This window comes from Theropithecus gelada, chromosome 3 (genome assembly GCF_003255815.1).
Source record: "Theropithecus gelada isolate Dixy chromosome 3, Tgel_1.0, whole genome shotgun sequence".
Lineage (NCBI taxonomy): Eukaryota > Metazoa > Chordata > Mammalia > Primates > Cercopithecidae > Theropithecus > Theropithecus gelada.
Window position 1 is genome coordinate 145,289,322 of NC_037670.1, and position 19,060 is coordinate 145,308,381.

The 19,060-nt window shown below is 38.6% G+C and overlaps 1 protein-coding gene across 1 annotated transcript in view; it reads right to left on the minus strand.

Annotated features, from left to right (window-relative positions):
• Positions 1 to 84: 84 nt before the first annotated feature.
• Positions 85 to 19,060, minus strand: part of TSPAN12 (tetraspanin 12) — a 70,091-nt gene continuing 51,115 nt past the window's right edge. The window contains exons 8-9 of the mRNA XM_025381185.1: positions 18,206 to 18,349; positions 85 to 601 (exon numbers count right to left, since the gene is read on the minus strand). Coding sequence (XP_025236970.1) covers positions 296 to 601; positions 18,206 to 18,349 — 450 coding nt within the window. The 3' untranslated portion in view covers positions 85 to 295. The remainder of the gene's footprint in view (positions 602 to 18,205; positions 18,350 to 19,060) is intronic.

Genomic DNA, 19,060 nt, shown 5'->3' on the forward strand with positions numbered 1-19,060 from the left:
CGATCTCCTGACCTCGTGATCCGCCCGTCTCGGCCTCCCAAAGTGCTGGGATTACAGGCTTGAGCCACCGCGCCCGGCCTGTCTTCAGCATTTTAAGGGCATCAGTTATTGTCCAGGTGGTGACTTATGACATGAAACTTTTCCCTCCTCATTTTAAAGCATAGAATAGTATATGCTTAGGTATTATTTTATGACAACATTTTTATTCTACCTGTTTCTGAAACACATAGTATGTACTCAAAAATTCACAAGTCTAATAAAACAAGTTTGTGTTTTTCTTCCGTGACATTTCTTTTTATAACTCCTCCATCTCAAAGTGTGTGTTAAAGCTGTTTGCCATGGATGTGTGTTCAAAGATTCTTGACAGGCTTGGTTTCAACAGTTCTACTGAGGGACATGACAGGTGCTGAGAGTTCTCATTCTTCAAGGACATCATTTGGTCTGTCACAGGCTCCCTTCTATCATAATACAGAGCCCAGAGCAGAGTAATGGTGAGAATCATGGCCAGAATTTGTGTCACTCCAATGGAGATTCCCAGAAATCTCAGCACCTGCAGTTGTTTGGTTCCTCTCAAAAAGGAATACATTTTCTTCCCACAACCCTGTAAAAGAAATACACAGTCAACATTACTTTAGATATGTTACAGAAGGCCAAAAATAGTTAATGAAAGCAAACAATCTGTATCAGTTAATGAAATCATTTGGATCATAAAGTTTAAGACAGTGGTTCTCAACAGGGAAAGCTGATGAGAAGAAGGAGAAAGGGAAGTGTGTAGCTTTTGAAAATCTTGTCCAGCTGATTCCAATGAGCCAACCCCTTCTTTTGTCTTTCTCAAAACCTGAAGTTGAGACCCACTGGTATAAAACCCAACATCTAAAGCAAGGGTTGACTTACTTGTTTTCTTTTTTCAGATGGCCAGATAGTAAATATTTTGGGCTTTGTGGGCCATATGGTCTCTATGACTACTCATCCCTGCCACTGTCACAAGAAAGCAGCCATAGGTGGTAAGTGAATGAATGAATGTAGCTGGGTTCCAGTGAAACTTCAAACACACAAAAAGGCATTAGGCCAGATCTGGCACACACTGTTCATGATTTAATAATACTTAACACTGATTTGGTAAAGTTGCTTCTCTGGCCACCTTAACCTATTTGATACAAACACAAGAAATTTGCACAAACACAGACATACATATACATTCTGTGGGAAACTAACATAGACATCACAAAGACAACTCACCAAAATTTAAGTATTTTTCAAACAGTTCCACTCAAATATTCTATGAGAGCTCATTCACTCTTAGGTTTATGTGTCATTTTAATAAGCAATTTTAAATGACACAGTGATACAGCAGATAGAAATTATTTAGGCAGATAGTGAGGGTAAAGGAGTCCTTGGCGGAATTTTCCTTTTAACAAAAAGCAGCTCCAAAATCATTAAAAGAACTGCCTGAAAAATCGAGCTGTAGACATAGACAAGCAAGCGGGAAGCTTGCACAGGTGAATGCCAGCAGCTGTGCCAATAGAAAAAGGCTACCTGGGGGCCAGGTATGTTCAACATGGAGGCTCCATCTTCCCTTGTCTTTGTGTATACAGTAAAGAAACAGGTAACATGGTGCCAGCCAAGTACAGAACCCATCAGAATAATAAAAGATTAGGGTGGGGGTGGCCAGATTTTCATGCACCATGCAAATGGTACACCTGATCCGACCAATCTTTCGTGCCCTGGTAAATCAGACTCTGCCTCCTCAAGATTATCTATAAAACCCGCTGCATTTTGCTGTGGACCAGAAAACCCACTCAGGAACCCTCTCTGCAGGAGAGAGCTCTTCTCTTTTTGCGTCTATTAAACCTCCACTCTTAACCTCACTCCCTGTGTGTTCACATCCTTGATTTCCTTGGCCTGAGACAACTAACCTTGGGTATTACCCAGGATGGACGATGCCACTTCAACAGTATAGTATAATGGTTAAGATCATGAACTGCTACATGATTTGGGGCAAGTTACTTAATCTCTCTGTGCTTCAGTTTTCTTGTCTAAAAACATAGATGATAATAGTGCTTACCTGTCTGAGATGTTGGGAGGATTAAATGCACAGATACATTTTAACACTTAGGATAGTGCCTCATAAATGTTAAGAACCCAACAGGTACAATCTCTTGTCTCATATGTCAGTTCACAGATTATAAAGTAGAAAGATCAAATTAAAAATAGATGGAAAATCTATGATTAGCAGATATTAATGGAAAAATATGAGGCACAACACTTCATGAAAGAGTATGAAAATACCAGCAGCACAGCATTATGTCACCAGTGAGTACTTCTGCTCAGCTCTACCCTACAAGAGCAAGGTGGCTGCCACTGTTTTACAGGACAATGAGATAACTGTCCAAAATGATTACTTGCTACTGAGACATTAGATCATTAGCTTCCTGATGAAGCAGAGAAATGTTTTACATCGTTTGAGAAGAGTCACCTCAAAATTTGTTAAGTTAAAAAGGTTTGGCTTCAGACATCTGGAAAATAATTTGCATAGCAACTTCATTTAACATCATTACCAAATAATGTGGCACTATTTTCTCACATCTATCTTTGAAGAAATTGATATAAAACAGCCTTGGATCATGTTTAGCTGATTCCTTACCTATGTTCTCAGTACTTAGTACAAAAATGGACCTTTAGTGAATAAAGAATTAGCATGAATATATTAATATTTTACTAATAATAATTATAACAGATTTCAGAATTAGAGGTAAACTGGCTGGGCGTGGTGGCTGACACCTGTAATCCCAGCACTTTGGGAGGCCAAGGCGGGCAGATCACTTGAGGTCTGGAGTTCAAGACTAGTCTCGCCATCAGGTGAAACCCTGTCTCTACTAAAAATACAAAAATTAGCTGGGCATGGTGGTGCATGCCTGTAATCCCAGCTACTCTGGAGGCTGAGACATGAGAATTGCTTGAACCCAGGAGGCAGAGGTTGCAGTGAGCTGAGATCGCCCCACTGGACTCCAGCCTGGGCAACACAGTGAGCCCCTGCCTCAAAACAAAACAAAGCAAAACAAAAAAAAGCAAACAAAAGAATTAGAGGTAAACCAAAGATACAAAATTCCAGTTAGGAGGAATAAGTTCAAGAGGTCTACAATACAACGTGGTGACTATAATTAATAACAATGTATTAGTTACTCAAAAAAGTAAACCGTTCAATAAATATATATGCTGATGATTCAATTCTGTGAAATGCTGTCAGTAAATTACTTGATGTTTACCCTTTCAATAGTGTCTGGGGCTTACATTGTATCTCTATTGTCTTAAGATCTCCTACCCCTTTAGACTAATTCATTTTAAGTTAAGAAACTGTGCCAGAAAAGTAATATTTCCTTTTCAAATCTGGGAATAAAACAAGGCAGAGTTGATAATTAAGTAAAGTTTATTATGTTTCATATCTTGGCACTGTTCAAAGTCTATTTCAGTGTATCTTAAACAATCATATTTATTTTTAAAATGGTACAGTAAATTCTATCACCTAGGATGGTTGGGGAATGAGACCTATTAATACGGAACACTCTAGAATAGGAGGGGTCCTTGGAAGTAATGAATTCAACTTTTTATCTTTTAAAAATATGGCAAAAAAGCACTTGTACAGTGACATAGCAAAACTGGCATGGAAAGGACCTCCAAAGAATCTCTACTCATGTAAGCAATGAAAACACTGGCAAAAAACTGTTAGCCTCAATTTTTCTAGAATTCTGGAAATTAACCAAAGTCTTGCAGCAATCTGAGGAGCGTTTATTCACGAAAAGCCGCCGAATCTCATTAGGAACAGCAAGCGCTATGGAATTTTCATTTGCCCTATTCCCATCCCTGCTCCCCTTGGTAGCCTGGAAAGCCAAGAGCCTGCAATCCTGGTGAGAACTGGCAGCCTAGCCGCCACCAGAGGGCGCAGAATGGGGTTGCAGCTCCTTCAAGGCCCCATTCCCAGACGGTTGTTATTGTATGGCTGATCTGGCGGTTCCCTGGAAGACCCCACTCAGAAGGATGTCTTTATTTGACCTGAACTTGAAGCTCGACTAGGGAAAGCCTCTGGTCCCTCCCCCCCGCCCCACCCAGGAGGTTTCCGACGACAGTTAGAGGTAACTATTGATCTCTGAGGCTGCCTGAGGCAGTTGGTAACAGTTGTGCACAAGGGGGCTTGACAAAGCTCTGGCATATTCGTGGGGATCTCGGAAATTACACACATGAATAGGGCTGTGCTTAGATTCAGGGGCTGTGCATAGGCCCAGGAAAGATCTGCAAAGATCCTAAGATCTCTCCTCTGGCTGACCTTGAAGCTCTGTGCACCCTTGGTAAAGGCCAGGAGACTCGCTGGTTCTAGGTATCTAAGGCATCTAAGGAAATCTCTGTCCGTTCATTAACTGACCACTAAGCTAACTGAGCAGAAACTTCAATGACCACATGTGACAAAGAATACAGCCTTTAGAGAATTCGTTTAGAAAATGCTATCGAACCAACAAATAAACAACAGCAAATGTTGGAGAGGTGGAAAAATCTGATTTTCTGAGTTGTCACATTATATTATTTAAAACATCCTGTTCTCTTAAAAAAAAAAAAAAAAACAGTTATAAGACATGCAAACAAACAAAAAAGTATGACTCACAGGGGAATAAAAAAACAATGAATGAAACTGCAGTTCTAATGAGAGGGACTCCCCACCTCACTAGACAGTCCTATCCACACTGGAACAACACTAATTTTTGACAAGCACTTCCTTGTTGGAACCTGACTTCTTCGTAAGGAAGGATGCACTGGTTCTAACTCTGCTCTCAACCCTTCCCTTTTCCATAAGGTAGAGAGTCACAGCTGAAGAATTTATTATCTCTTTCCCTTTAACTATTCTCCTCTCCAGGCTAAATAGTCCTAGTCTTCAAGTTTTCCAAAATATGTACACTTCATCATTCTGTCGATCCTTTTCTAGACTGTGTTGATTCTGTCAATGTTTCTGTGAAAATGACATTGATTTGTAACTTTAAAAAAATATAAAATGCAATGAAATATTAAGACAATCAAGGTTATTGAAAATGACTTTGGATTCCAATGACAAAAAAAGCTTTTTCGGTTGCCCAGAAATGTAGACATGCAATTGTATTGACATTTCACATAGTTGGGACTTGGTGTCCTTCCAGATCACTGGTCCCTGAAGATTATCTTCACACTCAGGTAGGCAAGTATGCTTTATTCCAAGCAAAGGTCCTAGTTAGACTCCTCCATTTTTATGGCAAAATATCAGGTGATCATTTCCTCATTTTGTTTAAAAAGCATACAGATAACTCCTCAAACAAGGCAGAATTTCAGTCCTTAAACTTGTCATCAGAATTCATTAAACTATATTTTATGCTTCTCTATCAAGAGTCTCTCCAAAAGAGGTGTCAACTACAGATTATCTAAAAGAAATGAAATCAGTTGACATTATAGTACTTTATGTCCATCCATCAAACCAGGTCACCAAAATGTGCCAACTTGCAATATATTAACTTATGCCTTTGCATATTATTTTCTACCAAGGTACATTTTAAGGGTATATATTGGAAAACACCATAAGAAACTGCTCTATAAAATTTGTGAAAAATGATATTGAAGATATTTTTTCTCAATAAAGTAGTAGATATAAAATCCCACTGGATAAAATATTTAGAATTTTGCTCCCTTTGAGGTTAGAATGTTTGCTCTCCTAACATTAGAATTATGGTAATGATTGTATCTCCTTTTCACCCAGGCTGTCAGAAAGCTGAGAGGCAAACAGGACACTCAACCACAGCAACTGTGTCTATCTTCATGTTAAGCACATCTACTTACTCTTTCCTTTCACCTTGACTTTCCAATTCTGTTTCTATTTTATTATTAATTTACTGTATTTTTGTTGTATACTGCCCCATATCCTTTAATAAATTCAATTTTAAAAGATACAGAGTATAATTATGTAAGTAAAAGCACAAATTTCTCTATAGTCATGCAATTAAATATTTCTTTGCTGACTCATTAGGCAGGTAGAAACTTGCAGCAGACAGACGTTGATAAAATTAGTACATTTGTCCCCACCCATCTCATGTTGAAATGTAATCCACAGTGTTGGAAGCAGGGCCTGGTGGGAGGTGTTTAGATCACGGGGGTAGGTCCCTCATGAATGGCCATCCTCTTGGTGATAACGGAGTTCTCACAAGATCTGTTTCTTTAAAAGTGTGTGTTTATTGCAGCACTATTCACAATAGCAAAGACTTGGAACCAACCCAAATGTCCATCAGTGACAGACTGGATTAAGAAATTGTGGCACATATACACCATGGAATACTATGCAGCCATAAAAAGGGATGAGTTCATGTCCTTTGTAGGGACATGGATGCAGCTGGAAACCATCATTCTCAGCAAACTATCGCAAGAACAGAAAATCAAACACCGCATGTTCTCACTCATAGGTGGGAATTGAACAATGAGAACACTTGGACACAGGAAGGGGAACATCACACACCAGGGCCTGTTGTGGGGAGCGGGGAGGGGGGAGGGATAGCATTAGGAGATATACCTAATGTAAATGACGAGCTAATGGGTGCAGCACACCAACATGGCACATGTATACATATGTAACAAACCTGCACGTTGTGCACATGTACCCTAGAACATAAAGTAGAAAAAAAAAAAAAACAAACTGCATAGCACCGCCCCCCATCTCTGTCTCCTGTTCCCACTTTGGCCATGTGATGTGCCTGCTGCCGCTTTGCTTTCTACCATGCTCAAAGCTCCTTGAGGCCTTCCCAGGGGCAGAAACCATTATCATTTACCCTTCCTGTACAGCCTGCAGAACCATAAGCCAATTAAACCCCTATTCTTATAAATTACCCAGTCTCAGGTATTTATTTGTAGCAATGCAAGAATTGCCTAACATAGGTGTCATGCTGAATATCAGTGAATCATTTTCACAAGTACTTAAAGTTAAGAACCAACTTTGCAAAGAATAGTTCTCTTCTTGAGAGGACAGTCAGTATGTTTCCAGATGTGTCTGTGTAAGATGATTGACCTCCTCAGTCACTCTGTAAATTCTTCATTGAAATAGCTCCAGGGTTTTCTTTCTGTTCTGAATCATTCTTATTGAAGTAATTCAACCTGAACATAACCCTGAGCATATTTTGAGCCAGTCAAATAATTATGCATAAGGTTTACATTTTTCAGTGTGAGCTTGTCTTGAAAAGTAAGACATTAAGTCTAGATAAAAAACATAGATGTGTTCATATGTATTGATTATACTATTTATAGATATTTCGCTACATAAACAAACATTTCTGTAGAGTAAAAAGAGAGACAAATGATACAATTCAAAACTGCATTTCATTTCACAAAGAGTATTTTATTCAGAATAGGAAAGAACCAAAGTTTACTTAGTTGCTTTTCTCAAAATAAAATACTCTGAATTAATTTTACTTGAAAATGTTTTCTTCCTAAAAAAAGGTAGGTTAGCCCTATGTTAATAACTTCAGATAATTCAAAGGTATGAATAAGACACGTTGGCCAACCTACTTTACTTGCTACAATATTAAAATTCTTGTCAAGCATTAGCTGTAAATAATAACACTACCTTTATCAAAAGAAAAATCACAAATCCCCTACATTTCCTGGAATCTATTTGAAAGCATGTCAGGATGCCTCATTTCACTTGAGGAAATTATACACTTGAAATTATTCTCTGATCTATCTCCAAAATGAGTTTCAAAAATTGGAAGAACACCCATGGCTTTTCAGTACTCAATATTCACAGGCCACATCAAAAAGTCGGGCAGCCTTTTAATGTGCTTACCAAGATAAAGTATAAATAAAATCTAGGTGCCAATACATGCCAATATTAATGTTTTTGTAAATAAACATCACTCTCAAGTTTGAAATACCTATATCGATTATCAGATGCAAATATACAATCTTCAATCCTCTTTCTTCTAGAATTGAAGTAAATGATAGCAGTTAATGAGCTCACAAGATTTAAACAGGTTAGAGCAAAAGTTCTCCACTGATAATCTTAAGCTCTGCAGGGAAATAATGCTTCCTTTAAGAAAAGCAGCAAGCAATAAAATTCACTACAAGACTTTCTGTTCTTTAGCTGTCTCTTAGGAGAACAGAAAGATAACTAAATCTGTGCATAGGAAATGCAGTAGAAAAAAGTCATCTTATTATTTATTAATATATGAAAGATCTTCATATCTCATTTAACCCTCACAATATCCCTATTACATAGGTAGAATAAAGAAACGTAAAAGACTGCATTTACTGATCATTTTTCATTTTTACCAAAAAAAATGTAGTTACAAAGAGGCTAAAATCAAAAAACCCGGAAGGCTCCATGCTCACTAGTTAGGTCAGTTCCAGCAGGCTGACGGAGCAGAGTTTATTCACAAACCCCTCCTGCGCACATTTTCTCTCATGGGGGCCCATTTGAGTACCTTAAATTTGCATCTATAAGAAGTTGGAGGGTGTTAAAACAAGCAAAGAGAGAAACTGGACCAAGTCCCAGAAACTTTGACCTGAAAATCTACCTTCAGCCAGCACAAACGCACATAACCAGAAAATACACACTTCCCTGTCATTTCAAGCAAAACTAAGGGCAATTTAGCTAGTTAAAAATCTAATCATAGATCAATACATTTTCTACTTACTTCAATAAATACCTTAATAAATTATTGTTATTATTGTCATCAGCTACCACTGTGGTAAGTGGTATACTAACAGTTTCTCATGTCGTATCTCAATTTATCTTTGTATATTACAATGATGTGGGTACTATTAATATCTTAGTAGAGATAAGGGAACTGGGATGTAGAAGAAAAAAATCTCTACACTCAGCTTGCTCTTTACCATGTAGTCACCATCTCAAAACAGTATCTCTGCCCTTAAGTGTTGGCAGGTCACAGAGTTCTGTCCTTGGCTGCATGTATTGCATCATTTCCTGGTGTGGTCTTATTTCCCTCCATACCTTCATTGCCTCATGTACACTGATGACACCTGTGTAAACTTAGTCCATCCACCCACCTACCCACCCAGTCTGTCCTCCATTTGATCCACAGTAATTAATGTGTATGTAAGAACATAGCTTCTGGCCAGGCACAGTGGCTCACGCCTGTAATCCCAACACTTTGGAAGGCTGAGGGGGGCAGACCACGAGGTCAGGAGATCAAGACCATCCTGGCTAACATGGTGAAACCCCGACTCTACTAAAAATACAAAAAAATTAGCCTGGTGTGGTGACAGGCGCCTGTAGTCCCAGCTACTCAGGAGGATGAGGCAGGAAAATGGCGTGAACCCAGGAGGTGGAGCTTGCAGTGAGCCGAGATCGTGCCACTGCACCAAAGCCTGGGCGAAAGAGTGAGTGAGACTCCATCTAAAAATAAAAAAAGAAAAAAAAAAAAAAAAAGAAAAAATGGAACATAGCTTCCTAGCCAGACCACATTTTCCAGCCTCCCTTGCAGCTAAGCAAAGCCATGTGAGTTCCTGCCAACAAAATCTGAACAGTGGTGATGAGTGTAGGCCTTCATGCATTGGGAGTTCTCCTTCTCACTCTCTTTCTCTCCATGACTAGAACTGGAGACCAACTTTGGAAGACAAGGTATTTAAAAGGCAAAGTTGTCTCATCATTCTGGCCCCTGGATGAACTTGTGCAGCAGAGCTGCCTGGAGGCGTAGATCAGGTCATTGGTCTATGAAAGAGAAACAAACTCCCAGCTTATCCAAGTCATTGTATTTTGAGTTAGCACTTTCCTTAATTAGTACACACAAAATCCGTATCTCTATCTGAGTTCTGTCTCCGAAGCTCATATTGCCTCCTGGGTTTCTGCAAATGGAATACCTGACAAGAACCTTAAATCCAGTATTTCCAAAATGAAAATAACCAACTCTAACCTCTCCCTTCAGTAAATAGCTTCCTCATCTGTGAGAGTCCAAATCAAAGTCAAGAATGCTTGCAAGTTCCCGGTCGTTCACTCCCCACAGCCAATTTATAAGCCAGTCCTGTTCATTCTACCGCTGACATATCTTTCACATTCATTCCTTCCTCTCCATACTAAACGCCACAACCTGAATTCCAGCCCCTACCATAGCATGAGTTATCTGCTACAGTTTCCTACCTCAATTTCTCTGCCTTAAGACCCAGTCTTCAGCTTAAATTCCCCACCTCAACTCATTCTCTACAATGCCAACAGCATGACGTTTAAGCTTAAATCTAAAACTGTTATTTCATAAGGTAGCTTTTCAGGTCAAAACACTATCATGGCTTTCACGTCCATAAATTTTAAGGGCAAAATTTTCAAGTCTCTACTAATAGAGTCCAAAAGGAAATATCATTTGATTGAATAGAGAATAGAGAACAGGAAACTCACAATTGAATGATGTCGAGAAAGAGAGTGAAAGAGAAGAAGAATGCATTTGCATACCTGAAACAAAACTGGCAGAATGGTTTAAGACCTGATAGGATCAAGCAAAGCCTGAAGATAAAAATGGATCTTCCCCCCTACCAAGCCCAAACTGATCCCGCAGGGCTTTGAATGATAAAACAAATACCACCGCAAGTCAGAGTCAACCAGATCCCATCAGCAGCTACTTGCAGAGGAGATAATGAAATCAGTAGAGAGACAGGAGGGAGCATCTTTGACTTTATATAAAAGAACCCTGAGAATGGAAATTCTTGAGGTATTCCATCTAAATAATCACTGAGCCTGCAAACTGCAAACTACCTACTGTTGACTGTCTGAGCAGGAGGCTTTATGGATGTTTATCTGAGAACAAACTTTCATTATTAAAAAATCAGAATCCTATGATTACATTGTCCTAAACCATCTTTTTATAGTAATGCCTCAAATTTGTGAATATGTTTCCCTTTTTATTTGGCAACTATTCACAGACTTCAGTATAAAATACCCACGTATTATCAGGACGTACAGGACTCTTCAGAATCCAACCCCTGTCCTCTGTATCCCTGTAAACGTGGCCCTTCTCACACCCCGTGCTCCAGCCGTGCTCTCTTGCTTCCAGCTCTAACTGTGCCCCATTGTTTCTTGGCTGGGAATGCCCTTTTCAGCCCTGTGCCACCCTAATATTTTCTGCATGTGGCTTACAGATACTTATTTGTTAAGATTAGAAGCCCAAAGAGTTACTACCACTGCTATGTGTTCCCATTGTGTATCTCAATCATAAAGACAATAGCAATTGAGGATTGCCTGCTGTGTCTCATGCTCCCTTTTTTTGTGCCGACTTAAAGATTTTCTAATTCCTACCTTTTCTTTTAGTCACTGATGTGGGGAATCTGTTCTAGGCAGACTTGACCAACTTCCATGTTGGTGTAACTAGCCAGTACCTAGCTGGAGGTCTAAGCTATGACCTCTCACTCCCTGTGTCCGCCTTCTCTTTTAATACTTGCCCCTAATTTTTTGTTTCAAGTGTGGCAATTTACTTGGTCTGAAGTAGAATACTACTAATAACCAGAGAGCTGGGTTGTCTGGGAAAAAACAATTGACCTTATATCTAAGTGGAGCTTGCCAGAAGGCCAAGTCCACCCCCAATCATGGCCTTTTATTCCCACACCACTCTGTCAGGTCTCCACTTATGGCTCAGGAGTGAGGAGGAAACATTTATGATAATATAATGTTGTATATGAAAATTATAAAGCAAAAGTTATTTCTGTCAGTCAAAACAAATAGACATACACTATTGGCTCATCTTTCTAATTAGTCAAAGATGTTAGCAGGAAAGGAGTGTTAACAAAAAGTGTTGAGAACTAAAACATCGCCCAGAAAAAAAGATTGGTTACAAAACAAATATCATTTGCCAAGGACAGCAGAGTATAGAGGAGACAGGTGAGGGCAGTATTTCTAATCAGGATGAGGGCTCAGAGTGTGAATTCATGACTCTCAACTCAAACATCGTACAACACTCAACTGAGAGAATAAAACCCTCAAACAGCCCATCTCATATGGTTCACCACTGATAAAGTTTCTCTCCATGACCAAACTCTATTCAGACTCCACTGAGTTCTTTTTCAACTGAACCTTGACGTTTGGACTTTGGAGTTTGTCTCTGCATTGTTCAATTTTAGCAAGAATCTTGGTAAGTTGGTTTACGGAGACTCCCCATTCTTCATACTTTATCATCCTTGATATCTAACTGGCTTCTTCCTTCTCCACCTATCGTCCAAGAAATGTCTGATCACCCTGGCCTGCCTTTAGTACAAGTCTTGTTAGGTAAGGTTTGCCAGAATCTCATCCCTCACCATGTTTCCTCTTAATGATTTTCCATCCTCGGACCCCCAACCTGTTCCTTGACTATAAATTCCCACTTTCCCATGTTATATTCTGAATTGAGCCTAATCTGTCTCCCCTCCTGCAAGACCACACTGCAGTGGCCTTATTCCTATCCCGATAATCCCCGCTGAAATAAAGTTTTCCTCATCATCATTTTTTTGTTTTTGAGACAAAGTCTCACTCTGTTGCCCAGGCTGGAGCACAGTGGCACAATCTAGGCTCACTGCAAGCTTCCCCGCCTAGGTTCACCTCCCAGGTTTGAGGAGATTCTCCTTCACCTCCCAGGTTTAAGCGATTCTCCTGCCTCAGCCTCCCAAGTAGCTGGGACTACAGGCATGCACCACAGAATCCAGCTAATTTCTGTATTTTTAGTAGAGTTAGGACTTCATCATGTTGGGCTGATCTAGAACTCCTGACCACAAGTGATCCACCTGCCTCAGCCTCCCAAAGTGCTGGGAATACAGCCGTAACCGGCTCCTTATCATCTTTAACAAGTGTCATTAAATGATTTGTTTTTTCTTTAGCAACATGAGCTACCCTCACTTTTACCCTGGAGTAGCACCTCTACAAGTCTGTTTGCCTCCTGTGAGCACTGGTAACCCACACTCACTTGTCATCATGAGGTTCTTTTTCCTGTAAGCCAAGACTCAGAGAAGAAGGTCACGTCCCTTCACAACCACACCCCTGTACTTCCCAATTTCCTTTATTCATCGATGTTTTCTAGCACTGGGAGAGAAATGAATAAACTTATAAAGAGGCACACATGGGTTTGTCAAAGTAGAAATTTTTAAGATTATTTAAAACTCACACCCAACACATGGAAAACAGAAAGTCTCAGGGTCTAAAGGAAAGGTGTCCCAAAGGCACACAAGTGTGGAGACATGTCTGCGTCCAGCCCGTACATACATCTGTGAGAATACTACTTTTCTGAAGAAGCATCCAATATATTTGAACAGAAGAAAGCTTCTAACTACTAAACAAGGAAACGTGTCTCTGGAGGTATATTTTAGTTGACGTTCTGTCCCTCTTTGTTTTACATTTTGAGTCAGTCCATTTGAAGCAGAGCCTGTTGTGAGCCTGTTTACTTCCATTTATTTTTCTTGATGTAGCACAGAGAGGAGGAAAATGGCATTTCAGCCTTTTTGAGGGGCTATTTATGCTAAGTTTCCTATCTGAGACAGTAAGTGCTGCAACTATTCTTTACAACCGTGTTTTTCCATTCTTTTACATATGGAACCCCAAGAAGAGCTGATGAAAGCTATGGCTCTTATTTCCTAGAAAAAAATGGATATAAAATGTTGAAAACAATTTTTGCAGTAACACTTTTTCCTTGAAGTCCATCCAAGAAGCGCCCCGGTCCCTGGGCAAGAGGTTGAGAGTCCCTGCTCTATAAAGACTTATTTTCTAACCGCTGTCTTTATGTCTTTGATTTATGCTTCTCTTCTCCAAATCAAGTCAAGACACTGCACTTCAGTAACTGATATGATGAAAAACTCAGCACGTGAGAGAAGACAAGAGATACCATAGGCTTATGCTTTGCCAACTTAAATCTGAGTCTGATATTTTGCCAAGGCCAATTCTTACATCTCGCATTTAGAGTGTGGTTACACAGGTGATTCCAAAGAACATGGGAGTGGGCTGTCAGCAATCACGGGCCCAGACCACTCAAGGGTGGGCCTTTATACTTGCAGTTTCCTCGGCCAAGAACACTGTTCCCCAGCATGGCTGCTTCAACTGGTCTCAGTTCACATATCACCCACACAGAAGAGGGTCTATTCCTAACAATCTATCTTAAGTAACTCCCTCACCAACAAAACTGCAGCACATTACCCTGTTCAGTTTTCAAAGTGCTTACCATCACCTGAAATTATTTTCTATTGCTGTTTTTTTTTCTTGTTAAACGTATGTATCCATAACCAGAATATAAGTTACAAAGGAGAAGAAATTTTTGTCTGCAACACTCTCCACTATATCCCTAGCATTTAGAAGAGCAAATGGAACCCAGTAGGCAATCACAAAATATTTTGAATGAATATTGGTTATCCTATCATCATTTTGAATGAGTGAATGTGATAGTTCCAAACTGAGGGTCAGAGGTATTTTCATTACAGATTTTTAAACGTATACTTTAATATAAGTTTGTAGCTTATTATGGATATTTGAAGAGCTGTGTGCCAAACCTAACAAGGCTCCTGAATGTTTCTAAATGTGCAATTGTCGCTATATTTCTGCTGTCATTTTTCACAGGTTTCCAAATGCGTCATAAAATATTATTGGGTCAGGGACCATGCAGGCCACCAGATGGTTGAGAATGATTTATTTCCTTGATTTCAGACTACTGAAGAATGATTGCAGGAAGAAAGCCAGTTTTTATCTCTGAGCTTACAGAATATGAAAGATAAGAGAGACCTTGTGGTTCATCTAGTCTGGATTCATTCTTAATTTAAAAAACCATTCTACACTACCAATGACATGGTTATCTGACCTTGACTCCAATATTTTTAGTGATGAGACACTCGTTATTTTACAAGATAACCTGTCTCACAATTGGACGGATTTTGATGAGCAAGGTCTTCCTTCTATTGATTCAAAATTTCCTTCCTGTAACTTCTGGCCCTTGGAGCAACAATGTGTAAGTCTAGTTCCTGTTCTGAATTATGAACTTTGAAATATTTGAAGACATCTCAACTATCTCCCTTCAGTGCTCTCAACATCTGAATAAACATCCCAAATACCTCCAGCTGTTCCTCACTTATTTCTCCCTTTAGAACCCTCATCTTCCTACTGAACGATCTCTGGACACACTGTAATTAGGAAACATATGTTCTCCAGGGCAAAGTGGAATTATGTCTTATTTTTAATTATAGATTTAATTGTACTTATGCCATAAAACTACTATATGATCCTCTTTTGTAAGTCAACTATGCATATAATTGCATACTATATCATTACCAATATCAGTATATGTTATTAGTTGTAAAATGCAAAAGCAGGTTACTCTGATATAATAAGCCCCCATCTTAGCTGGAAGTCTGTGTCTAAAGAACATCTCATGGCTGACAATGCCAGCTTACTATTAAAATTCTTTAGATAAAAATATGAGAAATTTTCAAAATAATCTGGGCTATCAACTTGCACATGCACAATAGTATGGCTTGTTTCAATTTCAAAATTCATGAAGCAAGCAATTATAGATAGCCTGAAAGTAAAGCATCCCATTATAAAGTAGTATTATTAGTAAAAACAATCTAAGACAAACTAGTAAAGATGAATTGTATTTTTACAACAATAAAATTATATTAAATGTTTAATGAAGGACAGTCTTCAGCTAAATAAAGTAAAACTGAAGAGAATTAGTCCATATTCAGACTTTATGGGAAGATCTGGTAAGTTGACCTCATGATCAATAGTAGTTATAATCATAGCATCAGTATTAATCCCTAAAGCAGATACAAATTATATCATAATGTTGTGGCCCAATAATTGTCCATATTGACTTACTACTGGTAAAAACTAGCAGATGGACAATTCACACTAGGAAATTTAGTAGGTTTCAATTTACACATCTATACTTCTACCTGTACTGCAGCCATCTGTTCTTTTAATGTCTAATAGTGAGTTATAGTATATTTGAATATCCATAATATATTTCTATATAATACTACCTCAGAAATATTAGTACTGTTTTCTGTTTTATGGAATAAGCAGGAGTTTGCTGCATTTATTAGTTGATGATTGCTACTACAAACACTAGCCAATATTTAGCTTTCACACAAAACAACAGAACTAGGTTCAGTGCCATAATCACTGAAGAACCTACAGACACTAACCCAACAACTTTCTGTTCAATAAACTATATCTTGTGTACTCGTTTTCATTCAAAGCCAAATGTTTCTAAACAAAGTATGTATAAAACAGTAACATCCAAACACAATGCTTCTCAGCAGTGTGAGTATGACAAAAAGTATTCTGATCATCTTTTAAAATAAAAAGCCTGAATTATTCAATTGTTTCCATAATCCTTGTGATCGGTTGCATTATGTCCTCCCAAAATTCATATGTTAAAGAGCTTAGTACCTCAGAATGTGATCTTATTGGAACGTAGGATTGTTGCAGATGTAACTAAGATGAGGTCTGACTGGAGGAAAGTGGGCCCCTCGTCCAATATGACTGTTGTTCTTATAAAAAGGGAAAATTGGGAGACGCACACACAAGGAGAACACCATGTGAAGATGAAACAGATCAGGGTGATGCTTCTAAAAGACGAGGAACCGGGAAAATTGTCAGCACACCACCAGAAGCTAGGAGAGAAGCATCAACCCTGCTGACACCTTAATCTTGGAGTTAGCCTCCAGAACCCTGAGACAATAAATGTACGTTGTCGGAGCCACTCAGTTTGTGGGACTTTGTTATGGCAGCTCTAGGAAATTATAACAATTTTTAAACTCCTAAAAAATACTTGGCACTCTCCTTTGGGGCATGCCTTCAGAGTCCAAAGCACTTTATTTGGGATATCCTTAAATGGTGACATATTCTTGTCCTCTGAGAGATGAGTAACAGCCCAGAGTTACTCATATCTAGGACATGAATATAATGGATCACTTGTGTAGGTGGTACAGCATTCTTTTAATTAATTACAACATCCAAATTAATTAATTTACAATATCAATTGACTGCCCATCTCAACAACTGCTTTGGCAGACAGTCTAAGAGATGCTTTGAATGGTAGTATTCCTAGGGGAAAAAAGTATAGCCTCCTAAGATAACTACCTTGAAATATATCAAAATGCATGTATTATAAATCCTGATGTAGTTTGTGTTCATTCTTTATAGCCCTACTATATACACATGCTTTATATTATGAATAGTGTGAGCAGCACCTTGTGATACCAGGTACTTGACTAAAGATGTATCTGGGGAATGATCCCAACCCCTTAGCCTAAGCAGTTTCCCTTCTATCTGATTCACATTTTGCATTTCCATTCCAGATAAATACTGCCTAACAAAACTTTCTGTGATGAAGGAAATGTCTTATAGCTGCATTGTCCAGGACAGGGGCCACTACTCACAAGCGGCAGTTGAGCACTTGAGATGTAGCTGGTGCAACAGAGGAATAGACATTTAATTTTCATTAATTTTAATTCAAATGGTCACATGTAGCTATTTGGCTATCATACAGGACAGCGCAGTCTTAGATTTTAATTTGAAAATAGAATGTTACTGCTAACAAAGTTTGAAAATCACCAGTAAAAATGAATGAATAGGAAAACTTCTCCTAAAATGGATTAACTGATTATTCTGATCAGTTCTCCCAGAAAACACAAGTATGTACATTTCTTGGGCACATGAGGATTGATTTTACTGCCAGGGAGCATAAAACTTAATCAGTGAACTAAAACTGGCATCACTAATCATTAGCCAGCAGGGGGAGCTGAAGAGTAGCACGGTAGCGTTTTCTTTGGAGAGGTTCTTTTTTCCCCCCTTCTATGTGTTGGTGGTCTATGTGGAGGCTCTTAAAATACGTATTCTGTCCAGGAACTCCAAACCCTGCATTTCTTGCATATCTAGTGTGAGCTACATACTCTGCCTGTGTCTGTTTCAAAGGATCCCCAAGCAGTCGCAACTTGATTCAAAACAAAACAGTTCAAAATCCAATTAATTACAAAACGTGGTCTTTCCCACTTCCCTTTGTTAAAATGTGATTAGTGTTTAGATTTTTATATTTTTTTAAAGCTTTCTTCTTCTTCTCCCCATATCAGAGAAAATGTTAAGGCCTTTTATATTTAGACAGAGAAGGAAAATTTCATTGGCATATTGTTGATTCTTTAAAGTTATTCCTAAGAAAATATTTATCCATAATAAATTAACCATATATGGCCTTACCTCTTGATAAAGGTCACTGAGATCTTCCTGGTGGGCCTGTTTGGAACATCCTGGGAATTCTCTAACACAGCAGGAATCTGGGGGCCAGTCCATCTCTGTCATTTCCAACCAGTCAGTGAAATATACCACTCCACAGCACTTAAACTGCAAAAAAAAAAAATCACTAGTCAGCCTCAGAAACCACAAAACTATTTTCTTAACTTATAGGAGATTAGACATCCGTTTTTTTAAATTTTTGTACCCAGAGCTACATCTGTCATCACCTAATGATATGTGTACAGTCTGTGTTGATGATAGAAATGTAGTAAAGGAACACCATGGCTAACCATTGCATAATGGAAGAATTCTGAGTAATAATGCCCATAACACATCAAAACAAATCAGGCATGACTGAGACTCACTCCCTAGCTGTAAGCTTGTCTACAAGGGACTATACATAGCAACAGACTGAACATACACACTAACAAACCCAAGTAGGTGACACCTACTTTATCTTTATCATTAAACCTCTAACCACCAAGGGCCAGTTAATCAAACTTTTCTATTGCTCAACATATTCAAATATTATATTAAAAGTTTCTGTAATCTTTGTAAAAACATGTGTCGACCAAAGCCCACATCACAAAAAGTTAGCAGACATCGATTCCTCAGCTAGTAAAATATCCAAAAACTTTAAGAAATAAACATAGGTCTGGCCAATTAGTGTTTATTCAACTAAGGTTCTTGAAATAAATGTTCATATTCTATTACCACAATCTCAGAAGAAATGGTGTGCCTTTAGCTTGAATAAAATTGGAGTTAAGAAAAACTATATTGACATTTTTTCTTTTTTATCTCATTTCCCCAAAGATTAGC